The 18,774-nt window shown below is 36.6% G+C and overlaps 1 protein-coding gene across 5 annotated transcripts in view; it reads left to right on the forward strand.

Moving 5' to 3' along the window:
• The window catches only part of ATG2B (autophagy related 2B), a 69,094-nt gene extending 53,761 nt beyond the window's left edge, over window positions 1-15,333 (forward strand). For all 5 annotated transcript variants that reach the window (XM_007438239.4, XM_025173187.2, XM_088149871.1 and 2 more), the window contains 10 exons: window positions 610-804; window positions 2,412-2,513; window positions 3,372-3,450; window positions 3,597-3,801; window positions 5,111-5,180; window positions 7,018-7,100; window positions 7,294-7,415; window positions 7,575-7,729; window positions 8,697-8,846; window positions 10,981-15,333. In XM_007438239.4, the coding sequence (XP_007438301.1) occupies window positions 610-804; window positions 2,412-2,513; window positions 3,372-3,450; window positions 3,597-3,801; window positions 5,111-5,180; window positions 7,018-7,100; window positions 7,294-7,415; window positions 7,575-7,729; window positions 8,697-8,846; window positions 10,981-11,211 (1,392 nt within the window). In that variant the 3' untranslated portion in view covers window positions 11,212-15,333. The remainder of the gene's footprint in view (window positions 1-609; window positions 805-2,411; window positions 2,514-3,371; window positions 3,451-3,596; window positions 3,802-5,110; window positions 5,181-7,017; window positions 7,101-7,293; window positions 7,416-7,574; window positions 7,730-8,696; window positions 8,847-10,980) is intronic.
• The last annotated feature ends 3,441 nt before the right edge of the window (window positions 15,334-18,774 follow it).

Genomic DNA, 18,774 nt, shown 5'->3' on the forward strand with positions numbered 1-18,774 from the left:
TTCATTTTTATTTATTTGAAATATTTGAAATTTGTTGGGCTTTCTTGGACCAGTCTTGCACATTTTAGTCAAAGAAACTCTTAGACACACATAAATCTTTTCCACACAACAACCAAATCTTCTTTCTTCCCATCACCACCACTCCCCAAGTTGTATTTCATACTTCCAATGCTCATACTGACATTTCCTACCATTGCTAGGGGGTGAGATAGGATCTTAATGGTCCCATCCAAATGTGACGCTAGGGTTTAATAGTCTTTTGTCAAATGTTACCTTCGGATGGAAGTACAAGATGTTAAGCTTTTTTATAGCAAATCAGTATTCTATTTATTGGGTATTTTGTTCTTAACTAATGTTGGTTGGAATTGCAATAAAGAAAGGAAGAGACTATAACTTTCATACACTTAGTATACAAGAAAGGAGTGAGCTACTAAAATGAATGCCATTTCTGTGTTCATCTTTTTATTGTAAAATACTGACTTAGTTCTGGAAATTATTCCATGTTTCTGTAATTTTGTAAATAACTGATCGGGGGATTTAGATTTCCTGTAAAGTATAGTAGATCTGAATAGAATTTTTGCCTTTTTCTCTGTCTCTTGTTTTTTAAAGGTGAAATTCCAGCATGAGGTATATCCAACAGGGGAACCAGAATGTGAGCTCAGCATATTGGAACAACCTGTGTCTCGTCAAATATTTATGGTTCAGGATCTTGAAATCAGAGATCGCTTGGCAACATCTCAAATGAATAAATTTCTTTATCTTTACTGTAGTAAGGAGATGCCTAGAAAGGCACATTCTAACATGGTAAAAGCACATAAACATTTGCTGAATATTTTAAATCTGAGCATTACAGGGGATTATAATATGTATGACAACCAGGTGCATGTAGAAGTAGGTGTTCTTTGTCATCTCTATGCATCACTTAAAGGTGGCCTGCTCAGGACTATTCAGAACCTTAAACAACTGAACTTCATTTTGGTGGGTCCAGATTGACCTTCCCCCTTACTTCAGTTTCTTCTGATTTCTGTGGTGAAAATATCTACAGGTGCATTCTTCCCTGTATTCATTAAATAATTTTATTTTCCTACTGAGCTTTACTTCCTCATCTTAATTCCATATCATTTATTCTCTAAAGTGTCACTTAAGAGAGAAATGTTATTTGCCACTGTTAGTCCTGTTTAGGGCATTTCAGGCACATGTATCAACACTTTAGGGAGTGTTTCTCAACCTTGGCAATGCTGGCTGGGGAATTCTGAGAGTTGAAGTCCACACATCTTAAAGTTGCCAAGGGTGAGAAACGCTGCCTTAGGGTCTTGAAGATCCCATTTAGAAAATACATCAAACATGACAGTAAGCTTCCTCCCTCAGGTGGGCACTTGTTTATTTTATCTGAGATACAGTCTTTTGATGGATTCTTCATCCTCTTTGCACTATCTCTGCCATCTGCAGAATGAGCTGTCATGGAAGCTGATTTTGAAATACCTTTTTTTTGGAAAATAGGCATATTTACCCAGAACTAACAATGACTGGTGTGCTAGGCTTAGGAGCCAAATGATTGATATCTCAAGTTCAGTCTGATGATGTTTTGGCCAGAGTTTGTATCCTGATCTATCTGCCCTATGCAGAACTACTATAACATGCTGGCAAAAATCAATATCTACGCCCCTGATTCCCCACAGATTTGATAACTTCTGCCACGTATATGGTGAAGTACTTCCTTTTTGACTTGCCATCTACTAGCTAATTCATTGTAGTGAAAGTTGCACAAAATAATAGCAAACTTCATTACAGTCTTAGATAAGAACTTAAACAAAACAACTTACAGTGAGTAACATTGTAATCACATTATTTATCTCCAAGCAGTGTAGAATTTGCTTCATATATATCAGGGTTAATTTGTTCTATTCCAGACCAGTGACCTTATTATAATGATAAGGGAGTGCTATTGACTGGAAATTACCCATACTATTATTTTTGATTAACTTGGGTTTATAAATATTTGAATAGAAATAAATTACTAAGAAAATAGCAAAATGTTCCTGTTCTCTCAAAGACATTTCTGTCCTTATGCATTCCAGTAATGGTACAGATCCTAAACTCACCCACATAAATGCAGCTAAAAAGGTATCAACACATGCTGTGAATGTGTGACGGGCTTTGTTCATATTTGCATTCTACCGCAAAGAAAGAAGTTGTGAACGTTACTCAGACAGATGACATATTTGTATGTAGCTTTCTCTGTTGATTATTTATTTAAACAATTTATATGGCCACCCATCTCACAGAGGTGACTTTGAGCAGAGTACAAGGATTAAAACAACATGTTAACAAATCAGTCATAATGCCCAAGGTTGTAAACAACAATCCCAACTCATAAAAAGACATTAATCAGCATATGCTTCATTTGACAGTTGACAGTTAAAGCATTGCACGTTCGTCCCGAGTCTGGCAGATCACCACAAGAATGTTGTTTACGTGTATCTTTAATGCCACTTCGTCTCAACATTGACCAGGTTAGTTAAGAAGACACCAAGTTTGGTGGGATGGGCAGACTAACTACCACATTGATTTTTTTTTCTCTTTGAAGAAAAAATGATGTTACCTAATTGGTTACCCTAGCTGCTGCTGCTGCTATTATTGTTGTTGTTGTTGTTGTTATATTTTTTTTATCATGCCTTTTTAAATATAACTTAAGGTGGCAAACATACCTAATACTCCTGCGTCCTCTTTCCCCACAACAACAACCCTGTGAGGTGGGTTGGGCTGAGAGAGAGTGACTGGCCCAAAGTCACCCAGCTGGCTTTCATGCCTAAGGCAGAAATTCAGAATCTCCTGGCTTCTAGGCCAGCACCTTAACCACTACATCAAACTAGCTCTTTGTATTTTGTACACTTTTATTAATTTTGAAAGTATAATTGTGAATGTTTATTGTATGAACATTTTTAAAAAATACTCTGGAGAAATTAAAACTTGTTTTGGAACTTAGGCAGCATGTCTGCTAGATTTTGACCCACATAAGTCAAATGAGATATTGAGAATTCTGCATTGCCCCCATCTTTTGTACAATGTTTTTTTTTTTTTTGGCAAAACAAAGTGTGAGTGGTTTTGTGTGTGTATGTGTGTGTATAAATAATATACACACAGACATAGATGCGTGTTTTTGGAATTCAAATACACATGATTCTAAGACAATCTTCATTGTTAATAATACAGTACTTCAGTTTTTAGATGGTTTATATTTAAAAATTCCATCTGACAAATGATGAGTTAGTCAAATACTAGTATTTAGATATCACCGCTACACATGAACACATAACAAACTATTTTTAATAATTTCTTTTTCTTAGTATATACTGCTTTCTATATTGTAGGATGCCTTGTTTTTCTTGAAGGATTTTTTCACTAGCCTATCAACAGAAGTAGAAGTCCTAATGACTCCAGATCCTGAGGGTAAATATTCTGATGTAAACTCATATTTTTATAGCATATATATTTAATACAAATTCATACAAATGGATAATTAATTTGAGAACAGCTACGTACAAATAATAACTATTGATTGCCTTGGGTTTCAATATCCATTATTTTATTTGCAGTTAAAAAGCCTCCTGGTCCTGAAGTAACATGTATTTTGCCAAGGCATCAGAGTGGTTTCAAAGAACCAAATCCAGTCATTTCTTTTTCATTACATAAACAATCAAGTCAGAATGGAAGTGTTGATTCCGTGGATATGCTCAATGGGGATGACCATAATCTCCCCCATGAAGAGGCATCATTCAGTGATCAGCCAATATTTTTCAGGTACACTTTGGGCAGCTGTAAACACCTCATGTCCTTTCAGAAAACTAAAATTTTGCTGCTGAAAATCTACATTTGTTTGCTGAATTTTGGTTGTGTTGTCTGCAGTGGGCTGCAAAATAGGAGCTGAGGGACACTATCCAGTCAGTGGTTGCCTACCCCTACTCTAAAATGTCTTTGTCTTTTCTCATGTTGCTCTTTCCATAAGCTCCATTTCTGTACCCTTGCCCATAAAATCAATAGACTTCTTTCAGGTACTGCTAGTCAAGAATTCTATATATATGTGTCAGGCCTAGCCCAAGGAACTCCAGGAGACCATGCAGATTCAGTTCAGCAATGTTTATTAGCTACGACCCTAGCAAGAATCTTCCCAGACTGAAACTTAGTTCCCACAGTCAGCCAGTGAAAACGGTGAATTCCTCAGGGAGGTGCCAGCCTCATCCTCTTATCTCTTCCTCGTCCCTCAGGAGACGAAAGAGGATATTTCCCTCCCTGAGTGTGGCCTTCATAATTCCATTCCATCACAATATGTATGATAATACTTACATGCTTTCTGCACAGCTAAATATTTTCCCTTCAATAGAGAGGACAATTTTGACACATTTCTTGAACTGGTTACAATGTTTTGTAGTAGATTGTATAATTATGGTTTCTAAAATACAGGGTGGACCTCATTAAATATGGGTGCTTATTAAAGGAGGTAGGACAGTGACTACAAGTACATGGGAAAAAAATGTGAAAGCCCAAAAGGAAACCGCAAAGCAAATACTAAAAAAAAAAAGCAAAAAAACCCCCCACAGTGCTATAGAAGTCCATACATTTATTTTTTATGCCCCCCCTCCAAAAGTACAAAGAAAAAGCTCCAATTTGTGTACCAGCAGCTAAGCTGCTTCTGGTAGTTGGATATAAAATGAGGCACCATATAAAAATCACAGTGAGGAAATTCCTACAGAAGGGAAACTGTTTCTCAAGTACTATCACTTAAGTCAAAACTAGCATTTAGAATGGGGGTTAAACAAATTGGTAGCCAGGTCCATGTGATACAGTTTTGTGCCCAACGTAATCTGGCTTTTTCTGTAGTTTATTGTAACCAGATTGCTCTTCTCTAAGAAAGGACTTACTTAGACAATAATAAAGACTGGGGAAAGGCACTGTGTTAGAACAGCCGCTTGACTCTCCTGAAGCAATGCTGACTCTAAGAGCACCTACAAACTAAGATCTTGGTACTTCTGAAGGCTCTCTTTATATTCTACTCTCATTTTTCCCTTGAGCTTTTTCTAAGTATCATCTTACTGCTTCTCTTTCCTTTCAGAGAATTTCGATTTACATCAGAAGTCCCAATACGTCTTGATTATCATGGCAAACATGTGTCTATGGATCAGGTTTGTTAAACGTTATGCTGTCAGACAAAATTAATCTTTCAAGTTTCTTCTTTCCATTAATTGTGGGGTTTTATATCTGTCTGTTTTAGAAATACTAAATAGTTTTTCAGATCTTAACGTAATATAAAGCTGCATTATTCTAACTCAACAGTAAGTTAGAAATTTAGTACCACACAAAGAATTTAACCAGTTTTGAAATGTTGTGATTTTTAAAGAATAAGCCACCAGTTTTTCTAAAGGATTCTTGTTGATCACTAGGATATTTGCCCTGTTTGCTAGCCTGAAATAAACAATGAAACCCTTTCAAACCAATTGCTTTTTTCTCCAGATTATTTGTTCATTAGCTTTTTAGACCACTGTGATCTTATGACATTTGTCAGTTTACAAAAAAGAAAACATCCATGCTGGGATAATATAAAAAATATAAATATGCCAATTCCGATAGCACTATACTAATTAGTTTAAAAAAACCCTCTGTTTCGGCCAACTTCCAGAAAACTAATAAAGTTGAAGCAAGCCTACCCTCCTGTAGAAGGTGGTTGTTCCCTAGGAGGATAGCATATACAGAATTTGGGAGCAATATCTAGAAAGAAAGTACACACAAGATAGGTATTGTATAAAAAAAGCACCCAGCTGGGCTTGTTTTGGGTTGCCATTACAGGTGGTCCTTGGGTTACGACCACTCTTTCAGTGACCGTTCAGAGTTACGACAGTGCTGAACAAGGAGGACTTATGACTGGTTTATGAAGTTGTGGCTGTTGCAGCATCCCATGGCCACGTGATTACCATCTGCAACCTTCCCTGCTGGCTTCCCACAAGCAAAGGGGAAGCTTCAATGGGGAAGCCAGCAGAAGTTACAAGTCGCTCCCACTCCTCTTTCACCTCCCCACCCGTGCACCAGCCCATGCTCCTTAGTACCTGCCCGTGGTACCCAGCTATCCACCCGATCTCCATAGCACCCACCCACAGCTCTCACACACAGCACTCGCCCACTGGCCTGCTTGCATAAGACTCTTGCCTCTTCCCATGTCATGGTCACGTGGGGTCCTTGGTTAGCAACCCGCACAATCCTGGGATTACAATGGCCAGAATTGCCATCGTTAATTGATGCGGTCAGGTGACATTGCGCTTTAAGATCGTATTGCTTAGCAATGGAAATTCCAGTCCCAATTGCCGTCATAACCCAAGTATTACCTGTACTACTAATTTGAATGCTCATTGGCCCCTTACTGATTCTATACATGCTTGTGTCATAGATAGTAAAGATAACAATAGTTTTCCTTCAGTACTATCATCTGATTTGTATGAATAGCTTTTACAGATAACATGATCCCTTACTCACTGTATTTGAACAGCTTGATTAAAGCAGTACTAAATTAGCTTTCAGTGAAAGCTGTGGTACATAAAATGCTGTAAAAGTGATTTGTCTACACAATAGATTTCACCAGAAAAAAACAGATGTCAAAGCTCTGTGCTAACATTCAGCATGGGAGCAAATACACCCATGCCTAAGAACATGCACAAGCTTCTTTCTGGGAGTGGCATGGTAGTTTTCCAGAAGTTAATCATCTAAACCAGAAGCAGTTTGAGGGTGCAGAGGTGGTCTGATCTCATCCCCAGAAAGTTTTGCACACACTTACCCACATCTCCATTAACTAAGAGAAGCTAACTTCTCATCTATTTAAACAGATTGAATTCTTTAATAGGTTGTATGAAAAAAATTGTTCTGTAACTATTAAATGAAAGTAGGCATGACATGTGAAAAGCAGACTGAAGGATTTCTTTTTCTATGAGTTTCTGATGAATTATAGATGAACTAGACATATTTAATTTTCAGGGTACATTGGCTGGGATTCTGATTGGTCTCGCTCAGCTAAATTGCTCAGAATTAAAACTGAAGAGGCTTTGCTATCGGCATGGGTAAGCTTACTTAATGATCTTGTATTTATTTGAATAGTCTTTTTACTCTCTACCAACAAAACAAAATTCTGCAAAAGAATTTATCTATTTTTCACATCTTTCTCTTAATTTTCAGGTATTAGTAGTTTGCTTGTGTGTGTGTGTGTATGTGTGTGTGTATGTATATATATATTAATAAGACTACTTACTATAGGTTGCTGGGTGTGGATAAGCTGTTTTCTTATGCCTTATCTGAATGGCTTAATGACATCAGAAAGAACCAGCTACCAGGTATTCTTGGAGGAGTTGGACCAATTCATTCATTAATTCAACTAGGTAAGGCTGTGCAATATCTTAACATTTAAAAAAATTATTATTGTTGTTGTTATTATGAGCATTTCAGTTTAAATATAAATATGAATATTTTTTCATGTCTGCTTAAAGAAGACATACTTAACCAAATTGATTATTTGTGATATTATCTCTTTGATTCAGTTCAGGGCCTAAAAGACTTGGTGTGGTTACCAATAGAACAATACCGAAAAGATGGCCGTATTGTGAGGGGCTTCCAGAGAGGAGCAGCTTCTTTTGGTACTTCTACTGCAATGGCAGCATTAGAACTGACAAACAGAATGGTCCAGACCATCCAGGTCTATTTTCCATTTATGCTTGGTGACAGTTAAAGACTATTTTTTGTTTCATTTTGAAACACATAAAATATTAGAACATACACAAATGAATACCTTTGATTGAACAATAAACTCAGGTGTCCTTTGCATTCTTAATTTGGATAGGCAAAGTTCTAACCTGTCATGATGAATAACTTCAAGGGTTTGGAACAGTGTACTAATGGATTAGATTTTTGTTAAACTGAGGTTTATTGAAAACTAGAGAAACATCCATTGAGCTGACAGGCAGCATGGAAGGGAGGAGGAAACCTTAACATTGTCAGGGCTAAATAGGATGCACTTTGTTATCTGTATTAGCTCCATGTTGTTAAAGGCCAGGTAGCTTAGCAGGAAGCTGGTTTTAGCCTGAGTCTTCCAGCCGGCTCTGAGTTACATTTATGTGTGGCCCTCCTAACCACTAATGATGGTATAATACATCTGATTTGTTCCTTCTAGCCTGGTTATTTTTTAATGGTTTTTAAATTGTTTTAACCCTCTGTAAGCAGGTTGTATTAAAAATCAGTTAAATAATCAAACAAATAAATAAATATACCCACATGAGATATTTCATCCATTCAGGACTTCATAACAGCTAGGTAGATTATGTAAGACAAAGTAAAGGAATGTGTTTTGAACAACTGTCTTGTTACTGGCATCCTTAATAAATAAAATTCAAATACATTTCTGTGACAATGTGACAATAGCGTGCCCTTTAAATTTTAATATCCAATCCTTAACTTTTGTAAATAACTTTTGAAACATATCTTGTAAGTGTTATATTAAATGTTACGTGTTATTTGTTACATTAAGATACATGTTATATTAAGGTCTGAGGCACTGAGAACACATTTTAGGGATGAAGCATAAAGTTGTTATAGTTCATAAATCATTGGGTTATCCTGTGTTGTATTAATAATATATTGTTATTTTTATTGAAATTGAAATCTAGGCAGCTGCAGAAACAGCTTATGACATGGTTTCCCCTGGGCCTAGCTTAATTGAGACAAAAAAGATTAAGCGACTTTCTCGCTGTCGTCTTGCTTATCAGCCTGTAGATCTTCGTGAAGGTGTGGCAAAAGCATACAGTGTTGTAAAAGAGGTAAGGAAAGTGTAAATTAATTACTAAAGAATCTTCTTTTTTTGTTGGTAGATTATATGCTTTTATTCGTTTGCTATGATTTGCAATATATTTCATACCACTTCCTAAGCATTAAATTAAAAACAGTATTAAAGAAACAAAAACACGGGAGAAACAGAAAATAAAAGCTGAAATAAAAACATTCATCCAGCATTCATATAGAGAAGGCCTAGGTGAACAAAGAGATGTAAGCATGGTCACCTCATTTCAGGTGAGAAAGCAAAGTGTAGTTGCCATATGAGAGAAAACTCACCCACAAGGTGACACTCTGCTGATACAATCACACAAAGCAGGGCCTCCCCAATGAATTCAGTGACTGACCAGATATTTCTATTTAGGACCTTATCTGTCATAAGTAAAAAATTAACTTTGGTGGCGGCTGATTACCAGCCACTGCAGTTGTTCACAGAAGCGTACACAGCCAAATGCCCTATTCAGTTACTTCCTACTGCATTCTTCTCCAAATGCAACTTCTGAATCAAGTGGAAGAATAGATCCACAGACTAAGCATTAAGTCATTTAAGTATGAGATTATCAGCATATGGACAATAGTACCTATGTTGTCCCTGTCCAGTAAAGAATGTAGTTGCTATGTCAGACTAATAGGCACTTTTAACCCCAGCAGTCAACCTTCAGTGACAGAATTACTCTGGAAACCACCCCCAAACTACACACATGCTCTTTGTAAAAGAGTGCAGTCTCATAGAGAAAAATCCATACCCAGAAATGACCCACTAACAAAGTCTGTTTTGTCAGGATTCAGTCTCAATTTATAGGTTTAAGATTATCATTCCAGTATAAATATTTATTCTTCATTGTTTTTGAGATTCAGCATCTTTCACAGTACCCTGAAAACAAGAATGGTCTAGCAAAAACATTTTAACTCTTTTACTTTTATGACTCTGGTATTTTTGCTGTATCTAAATAATTTCCTGTAATATTATGAAAAAGTCAGAAAAATTCATAGCACTTCTAATTATTTTGCATAATGTCACAGTTACTGTGCTAATTAGTTTTTGTGTTGTGCAAAATTTCATATGAGATTTTCTCTTACACCAAATCTGTTTTGAAAATTCTGGTAACTTTAGTCAGCAAACTAGCATTTAGCTCCTTGATATGCATGTCATAAAAAGTGGGATTTGAGATTTTTCCTGCCAATTTCTCTCTCAGCCTGAGTTTACAGTAGGTAAGGAGAATATTTACACATCAGCATCCATGCTGCAGCTTCAGTCAGGATCATTATTTTCTCTTTATGTGTCTGTTCTGTACTTTTTTCATTTATGTTAATAATGTTACATTTTTAATGAAATAGCATAATCAAACAAAAAGAAAACATACATCCAAGGGAGACAGAAATTACAATGCAAACAGAATTGAATATTTTTGAGAAAGATCTCCATAGAATTTTCAGTCTTACAAAAAAAATCATGGAGTAATTGGGCCCTTCCAGTAAATAAATAAAATCATGTATTTAGAAGAATGCTATGCTGAAAAATTACAGAGTATATGTGCAAGAAACAGATTATCAGTACATTATCATACTTTTGTTTGTAGGTGTCTTGTCTTGGAGAGTGTTATTTTCTTTGTATTTATTTTCTTAGCCAAACATTCAAATGGCTTTAGCTACTATGCATCTAGTATGCAGCAACTGTTTTTTAGTAAGTTCTAATCTTTTGGGGGGAGACTTCTATATCCCAGTGTAGATTCTGACTATTGTGAGATCATTTTTTCCTTCACAGTCTGCACTGATTGACTAAAGTCACACTCAGTATTTTGTGCCTCTCCAAAAGATTTGCTGCAATAGGCTACGTGTTGCTTTTCATTTCTATTTGTATTCACTCCCTCTGAAAGCAGTTTGCTGAATCTAGATTGCTCAGAAGACTATATCGTTGCAAAAAGTTGATTCACTGTATTACCTCTGTATGGGAAGGCAATGCCAATTCTCAGATGAAACCCTCAGAGAGGGTTCGTTGAACAAGATCTTAGGCCTAGAAAACTGATGATCTAAATTTCTGAAATGTTTTTTGGAGAAGTGACTTTACTAGAAAAACTGCAACTCCACTTACGCTGTTTTGTATGTTTGTAATTTTCTCAGGGGATTACAGATACGGCACATACAATTTATGAAACTGCTACGCGTGAACATGAAAACAGAGGGGTAACTGGAGCAGTAGGAGGAGTTCTCCGCCAGATTCCACCAACTGTAGTAAAACCCCTAATAGTTGCAACAGAAGCAACATCAAATGTTTTAGGAGGCATGAGAAATCAGATCAGGCCTGATGTACGTCAGGAGGAATCTCAGAAGTGGCGTCTTGAAGAGGATTAATAGCTTAAATGTGTTTGAAATGCAGAGATTGGGAATCTGGAAGAAACAATTTCCTCATGGTAATTTAAGATGGGGACATATCTTTTTCATATGCTCATCTCAGGAATTTAAGAGGTGTGTAAGCCTATTTGATGTCAAAAACTGAATTATTCGTATAGAAAAGCAAGTTTGGTATTTTAGTCATTGGCATAATGCATGTTCCCAGTACCTGCTGGTCAGTGCCAAACAAGGTCACCATGTGTTGCCAAATCTACAGTGTGTTGGCTTGTGACTAGGTACCATATTTTCCTCAATGTTTTGTGTTGGAGTATTTAATTTTTGCTTTTTCATTTCGATTTGTATTTACTCCCAGAGTACATCAGCTACTCTGAGTGTACATGTATGTTTAAAAAGATTCCCAAGTTTAGGGCTACATCAGTGCCATTCTGTAACAGGGTAGAAATTTGATATGAGACAGGTCACTTCAGGATATTAAAAATTAATTGAATTTTCAAATATTTGCTGATTGTTTCTTTGCCTTTCATGCAGCACTTAAGAAAGAGGACAATCTGTCTTGATACCTAATCAAACGTCATTTTCATATAACTGTGAAAATTGTGTTGACTACATACTGAATTCCTCCTTTTGTGGAGATCTGAGCAATCTGAATGTGGCAGACATGTTCTGTTGTTTTGCACTTTAAAGAATTTAGCCTGTACATTGCTTTTTCTAAATAGTTAATAAAATGAACTTTGTGTTTTATCCTAATATGATTTAAGCATTTATGCAAGTTATTTATAAAATAAAACACTACATGATTGTCAATGACAGTAAAAATAGATTATGGTGCTTAAAAGTATTCAGGTTTGATGTGTAGCAACAAAGATTGCAAGATATGTGCACTTGTGCATGTGCGCACACACACAGCAACTATGAAAGAAGAGTGGTTTCCTGAAGAAAAAGTACTGGTAATTGTATATGTTAGTATGGATTTATGTTTCAGCTGAAATATCTTTGCATGCTCCATTTTTAACCTATATTTTCCTTCAATTTTCACTGCAAGAAAATTAATTTCACAAGATTTTAAAATTTATTGTTGCTTTCCTATGTTCTTTAATGGTTTTGTCTCCAATCCTATTTTTTTCTAAGCCCAACCCAATAAGACATCCAATCCTGTACAGAGTTCACTAGTAATATACAGGAAAGATACTGCTATAAATTCCTGTCACCAAACCAAAACCAAACCAAAACAAACAAAACAAAACTTTACCTTGATATACAATGGAAAATGTAATTCAGCCACTTCTTCCCAGCAAAATTTCCATTATTTATTAATGGAAGTATTTGGAAAATAAATAAGCAGCTGTTCTCAAAAGCCATTTGTAAGTTCAATAGATTTTAAAAAGCCTACTAGATGGAGGTAGCCAGACTGTATGTTTTTATGCATGGGCTACAGACTGAAACAGTATCTTGTAATTCTGGTGGATTTAGATACTAATAGAATAAAGAACAGCCATGAATCTTGGTGCCTGGATAAATTAAGCAAAACAGTAATATAACAGTCAGGTGTGGGTTAATAAAACATAAGAAAATTACATACTAACCCAATCCTCCTTCTCCAGTATTTTTATTACATTAGTCACAATGATTAATCCTTAAACTTTGGCACTTGTCCATAGGTGATTTCTTAGGAGTTCAAAATATTGCCATAATTCTTATAAAGTTGTGACTATCTAAGTTGTTAGGATGGATGCAAAAAATACTTTTTAAAAACATTTAAGATAAATTAATAATTCTGTTCCCACAGTGATGGTAATGCCAACAAAAATACAAAAACATCAGGCAGTATGTTTTACTGATGTAGAACATAAACGCTATCTATGTACTAAGTGCATTATTGATAGCATTTACTATTAATAGTAATTTACCTGGGTGGCCTGACCTATTGCAGCTTCACATGATATATAAAGACAAGTTGATAAACTTTGAGGGAGTGCGCCTTATCATAGGAATAAATCAAAATCTTAATGGTTATTTCAAAAAAGCCTTTTTCTTGGTGAGTTTCCAAAACTACATTGTAACTAGTAATTATTATTTTATAATAAAAAATAATATGCCGATATGTTCTTTGTTGATCGCCCATTAAGGGCTCTATTCAAATCCTAGTTAAGACTAAATCACATTATATTTGCTGAGTGAGGTGGACCAGGCCACGATAGTCCTGGCCTCCGGATGTACTTCTGGGGCCTGGAGGCTTCTGCTCATGGTCAGGCAAACAGCCCTGTAGCTCTCTTTGCTCAGCACTGGCTGTCCGGGAATTTAAAAGCAGGACAAGGGGAGTGCCCTCGTCCCTTTTAGTTTCAGTGTATTGGCATTTTATTTGGCAATGTTTATTAGCACTTTATTTAGCTTCTTTGTTCTTAGCGCTAAACAAGCAAACAAAACAATCCAACATTTACTTTTAAATATATATCCCATATAGATAGCTAACATTTCTCACCACTGTGCAATGGTAAAACCTCTAAAACTGGCAATACAAACAAGTGCATGGTATGCTTTTTGTTACTCTGTTTGCCCTGAGTCATTTACAATTGGCTTACTAGATTGATTATTTATTTCATAAATTTATTATAGCCGCCTACTCCAACAGACTCTGGGTGGCTTACAAAATGTAATACTGATTAAAACAATCAAAAACGCAGACAAAACAGCCCGGACTAAAAACACCCATTGAAACATAGCATCACAGCCTCTCCCCCCGCCCCCAAACACATTAACTGCAGGCCTGGGACCAAAGCCAGGTTTTAACTCTTATAAAAGACACTGTCCCATGAAAAATACTAAACTCAAAACTCTTTATATAGATGATAATGGGAGTATTTGTTGCACAGTGACAAAATCATGAGTTCGCATCAACCAATCTTGAGCCATTCTGACTTTTTAAGCCTCCCTTGTGCATAGCCAAAATACCTTACAAGAATAACTACCTTTCTAGGTCTCCCTTGATTCTAAAAAACAGTTGCTAACAACTCCTGATCTCTGATTTGAAACCTCAAGGGCAAACAAGTTGAACAGTTCATTTTCCTCTCAAGGCATTATTTGATGATAGTTTAGCTGGTGGGCTAAATTAATATACAATTAGCAGCAAGGGAATAGAATTGTCAGTTACTATGGAGTGTGATCCAAAGTCTCTAGGTGTAAGAGTTTCACATATTTGCTAAAGAAAGCACTTCCTAGGAAAAAAAAATCCCCTGCAGGCATATGAAGCTTCACAGCCAGATCATAATGGGTCATAATTTACAAAGCATTTATATTTTGTCCTTCGCTGAAGAACCATGCTTAGTTTATATTAATGTCATCTTCATTTAGCATTGTTTAGTGACCTCTACCATAAAAAGGATTCCTGGAGTTCTGTATGTTACATCAGCAGCAGATGTAAAGAAGCTGGATCTATTTCAAATGAAGCATGTAGGCAGCCTGTAAATGTAACTATTTTTATATGTATCATACATGTAAAATAATAGCAAAAGAGTTAATTTAGGCTTAATGTATACTACAAAATATACTAAGTGTCATAGCAATATTGTTTTCAACAGTAAAAACAGATGGGTGTGTACATTCTTGGATCATTATTTATTATTTCACATTATCTGTCACCAGCCTAATAGAATGTATGCTTTCGAGAGCAAGTTCAGTGTGCTGAAAATGCTGAATCATGTTTACATTTTGAAATCAAGTTAGCTCATTACTACTACTAATAATGCACTTGTACTGGATTTCTGATACAAAAAAATAAGGTGAACATAGCTCAAGAAGATCACTGTTTCCAATACATGTGTATTTTTACTTATATTTGTCAGTTACTTTTTGTGGTATCATTTGTATATAGATACTAATGCAAAGCAACTGTATAATCATATGAAAAGCAGAGAAGCCACTCTGGAAATAGAAAATAGTTGTACTCTATTCTTCCTTATATTTCTAAATCACTGTAATGCCTCCCACCTCCAAGCTATGCTTGAGCATAGCTCATTTATCACTAGTTTTGATGCATATTCAATAATAGAGGCTTTATATGAACAAAGTATTCTGTCCATAACTTTTTCAACTGGTGTCATTATCAAAATAAACATTATAAACTGCCTCATGTGAATGTTCTTGTATGAGTATATTAGCACTTGGTTTATTTCTTTTGTTATAGTCTTCCTGGAGCAGAAATGAAACTAAGACTGCTGCATTCCACTGAACACAGCATGGCCCATCTCATTTGCAGAATCCAACGCATTAAACTGGAATCCAAAGCACAATATGCCTAAAGGCAAGAATGACTACACTACAGCACTGAATAGCAAGATATGACATGCATCAGTAAATGAGCCAGTGTGATCGAACACTACTGCCATCTGATGCCATCTTAAACATGGCTTACAAATAAATGGTTTACTGTCAATAGCCAATGAGAAATCAAAGGAGATATATATGTATATCTGAAGTGTTAGTAAAGTACTATTGAAAAACCCTTCAGTGAACCCTTCTTGGGCAACTGGGATAGCTCCCACCTTATTTTTCCACTGTATGCCCTCTCTGTGATTGGAAATAATCCTTTTGATTATGTGTCATGAAGTTGGTGTTGACTCTTAACAACCACGTGATGATCTGCCCCAGACTGGTCCTTCAGGTCTTCCAGTGTGTACCCATCACCACTGTGACTTAGGCCATCCATCTTGCTGCTGGTCCTCCTCTTTCCTTCCACCTTTCTCAGCATTACAGTCTTCTCCAGAGAGTAAGGTCTTCACATAATGTGCCCAAAGTAGAATAATTTGAGCCTGGTCATTTGTGTGAGTGAGAACTCTGGCTTGATTGGTTTGCTGATCTATTTATTTGTTTACTTGGCTATCCATGATGTTCTCAGGAGCCATTTTAAGGAAATAAGGCAATGTTTTTGTGTGTGAGACAGAAATGACAGTCACGCCATGGCAGTTCTTCCAATTTTGAGTACACAATGCTAGAGTTTTTTTTAAAAAAACAACCAATCCTGAATCTGTCTGCACAAATGAACTCCTTTCAGTGCCGCACCCAAAGCCTTTCCTATTAGATTAGTTCCTATGTGAGATAAAGCAAATGAAACTCAGTATCTGATAAAAAAAAAAAATTGGTCAAATATTTTTTAACAAAGTCCAAATAAACTCAACCACAGCATGATATGAAAACAGTGATTTCACATTTTATCAACGTGGCCAGTTTTGATGTTGAGTGTTACCTAAACTAGACCACAATTACTTTCAACAACAATTCATGTTAATCCTTTAAAGTAAGAAATATTACTAGTTTATAAGATTTATATCCTGCTGCAGTCATAAACAGTCTCTCTGGGACTCACAATAATGAAACAATAATACCAAAAATATCTTAGAAATAAATACATTAAAAAAAATCTCATAACAATGCATGGTGTCAGACCTCCAAGCCTTCCAAAACACACTGCTTTTAACTAATGGAAGGTAGATAATGCTGGAGACAAACAAGGGCCAGATCCATCATGAAAAAAAACTCTTCCAGGCTTCATCCCCCCCACCAACTTCCTGGAAATGGGGGATAACCAGCTGCCTTTCCTGGTACCATTGAAATGATTGGCCCAGTTCTATTGGGAAGATGCAATCCTACAGGTAATACATCACCAAGCTATGAAGGGCTTTATAAAGGGCTATATAATGACCAGTACTGTAAACTGCACCCGGAATTTAATAGGCAATGCAGGGCCTGTAAAAGAGGTCTAATATATGCCCACTAGTAAGCACCCATGAGCACCCAGGCCCTTGCATTCTGCACCAATCGAAGCTTCCAGGAGGTCTTTAAAGGCAGCCCCAAATAGTGTGCATTGCAATAAATCTAATTGGGTAGTGATGAGAGTATAAGCCACTGTAGTCAGGTCCTCCCATCCCAAATAAGGCCACAACTGGCATACCAGCTGAAGTTGGGCTAAGGCCCTTTGGCCATGGTCTCCACCTGCTGATCCAGGAAGTCCCTCAAGTCACTGACTTGCTTGAGAGGCAGTGTAACCCCATCCAGAGACAAAACAGGGGGATTATAAGAACCCTGATGTACAAACAGCTCTATAGCCAATGGTACTGAAGGCCACTAAGAGGTCCAAAAGGACCAGAAGAAGCACACACTATCTCCATCCAGGTCCCAAGATAGCTCATCAAGAACAGCAACCAATGTCCTCTCTATCTCATATCCAGGTCTGAACCCTGACTGATACGGATCCAAATAACCTGCTTCTTCTAGAATGCTCTCTAATTAATCCCAAACCACTGTCTCAACAATCTTTGCCACAAAAGGAAAGTTGGAGACCTGTTGGTAGTTATCGAATACCTTCAGATCCAAAAGGACTCTTAAGGAGAAGGTTTAAAGCATTGGTTCTCAACGGGAGCGGTACCGCCCCCCGGGGGGCGGTGGGAGGATGCTGAGGGGCGGTGAACTTGTTTTGGGTGGTAGGGGGGCGGTGGGCATGTTTTGGGCGGTAGAGGGGCGATGAGCATGTTTTGGCATTCGAATTTAATTTTAAAGCTCCCAAAAAAATTTATTAAATCGATTATCTGGTTTACACCATTTGTACCAGCAATAAAACGAACTTACGCGACAGCTGCCCTCACGCACTTCTAAGAATGGTGAGATGAATTTGTATTCTAGGTAGGCTGACCTTGAAGAACTCGACACTATGATTCTTCTCCGATCCCAACCAGCACAGCGCATGCGTCAGCTGTTTTCCCATGCGATTAATCGCAGTGCGTGCGTTGAGCATCTTTTCAATATGAATGTTTGATTTGACCCATGTTTCTTGAGTTGCTTTTCGTTCACTTCATTTTTTTTGCATTAGTCATTTTAATTTTAATAAAAGGAATGCAATTACCTTCCAGGGCAAAAGTATCGAGTTAAATCGAACAAATTTGGTGTGTAAGTCTACTGAAAAAAATTACTTAAAATTTTTGCTTTTTATAATTCAGTAACTCCCCCCCCCCTCCCCATACCCTAAATTACAGGATTTTCACAAAGGGTGGCGTTGAAAAATTTTCCGCTTCTTAGGGGGGCGGCAGCTTCAAAAAGGTTGAGAATCACTGGTTTAAAGGCTGTTGGCATCAATCACAACCTCCCAGACCCAGGGAACTACTACCTTTTGCAGCTGTCTGAAGAAGACAGGATTACCATTGATTAGCTCATTTTAAGGCTCAGTTCAACTACTACATTTGACTGCAGAAATGGCATTTAAAATAAAATATAAAATAAAATAATAAAACAAAACCTTTCACTCTTCCAGGATATTTTGTATCTTCCTGTAAGTTTTCCAGTGGCAAAATGTTTCTATTACATCAAGAAAATTTTAAGGATGCAATACTCAAGAATAGAGCTCATCTGTTTATCCTTGCTTAAACAAAGGCATTTTAAAAGGATTATTTAACTAGAAAATTTGTTTTTAATATCTGTGGCTTTAATTGGAATCATGGATTTTTAATGCACTAAATATATAAATTAACCTACCAGTGCTGCCTATTTAATTATCCCTGTAATTATTTTGCTCTTACA

The sequence above is a fragment of the Python bivittatus genome, unplaced genomic scaffold (genome assembly GCF_059951505.1).
Source record: "Python bivittatus isolate LINGU-HERP-01145 unplaced genomic scaffold, Pbiv_v1 ctg000580_np1212, whole genome shotgun sequence".
Taxonomy (NCBI): domain Eukaryota; kingdom Metazoa; phylum Chordata; class Lepidosauria; order Squamata; family Pythonidae; genus Python; species Python bivittatus.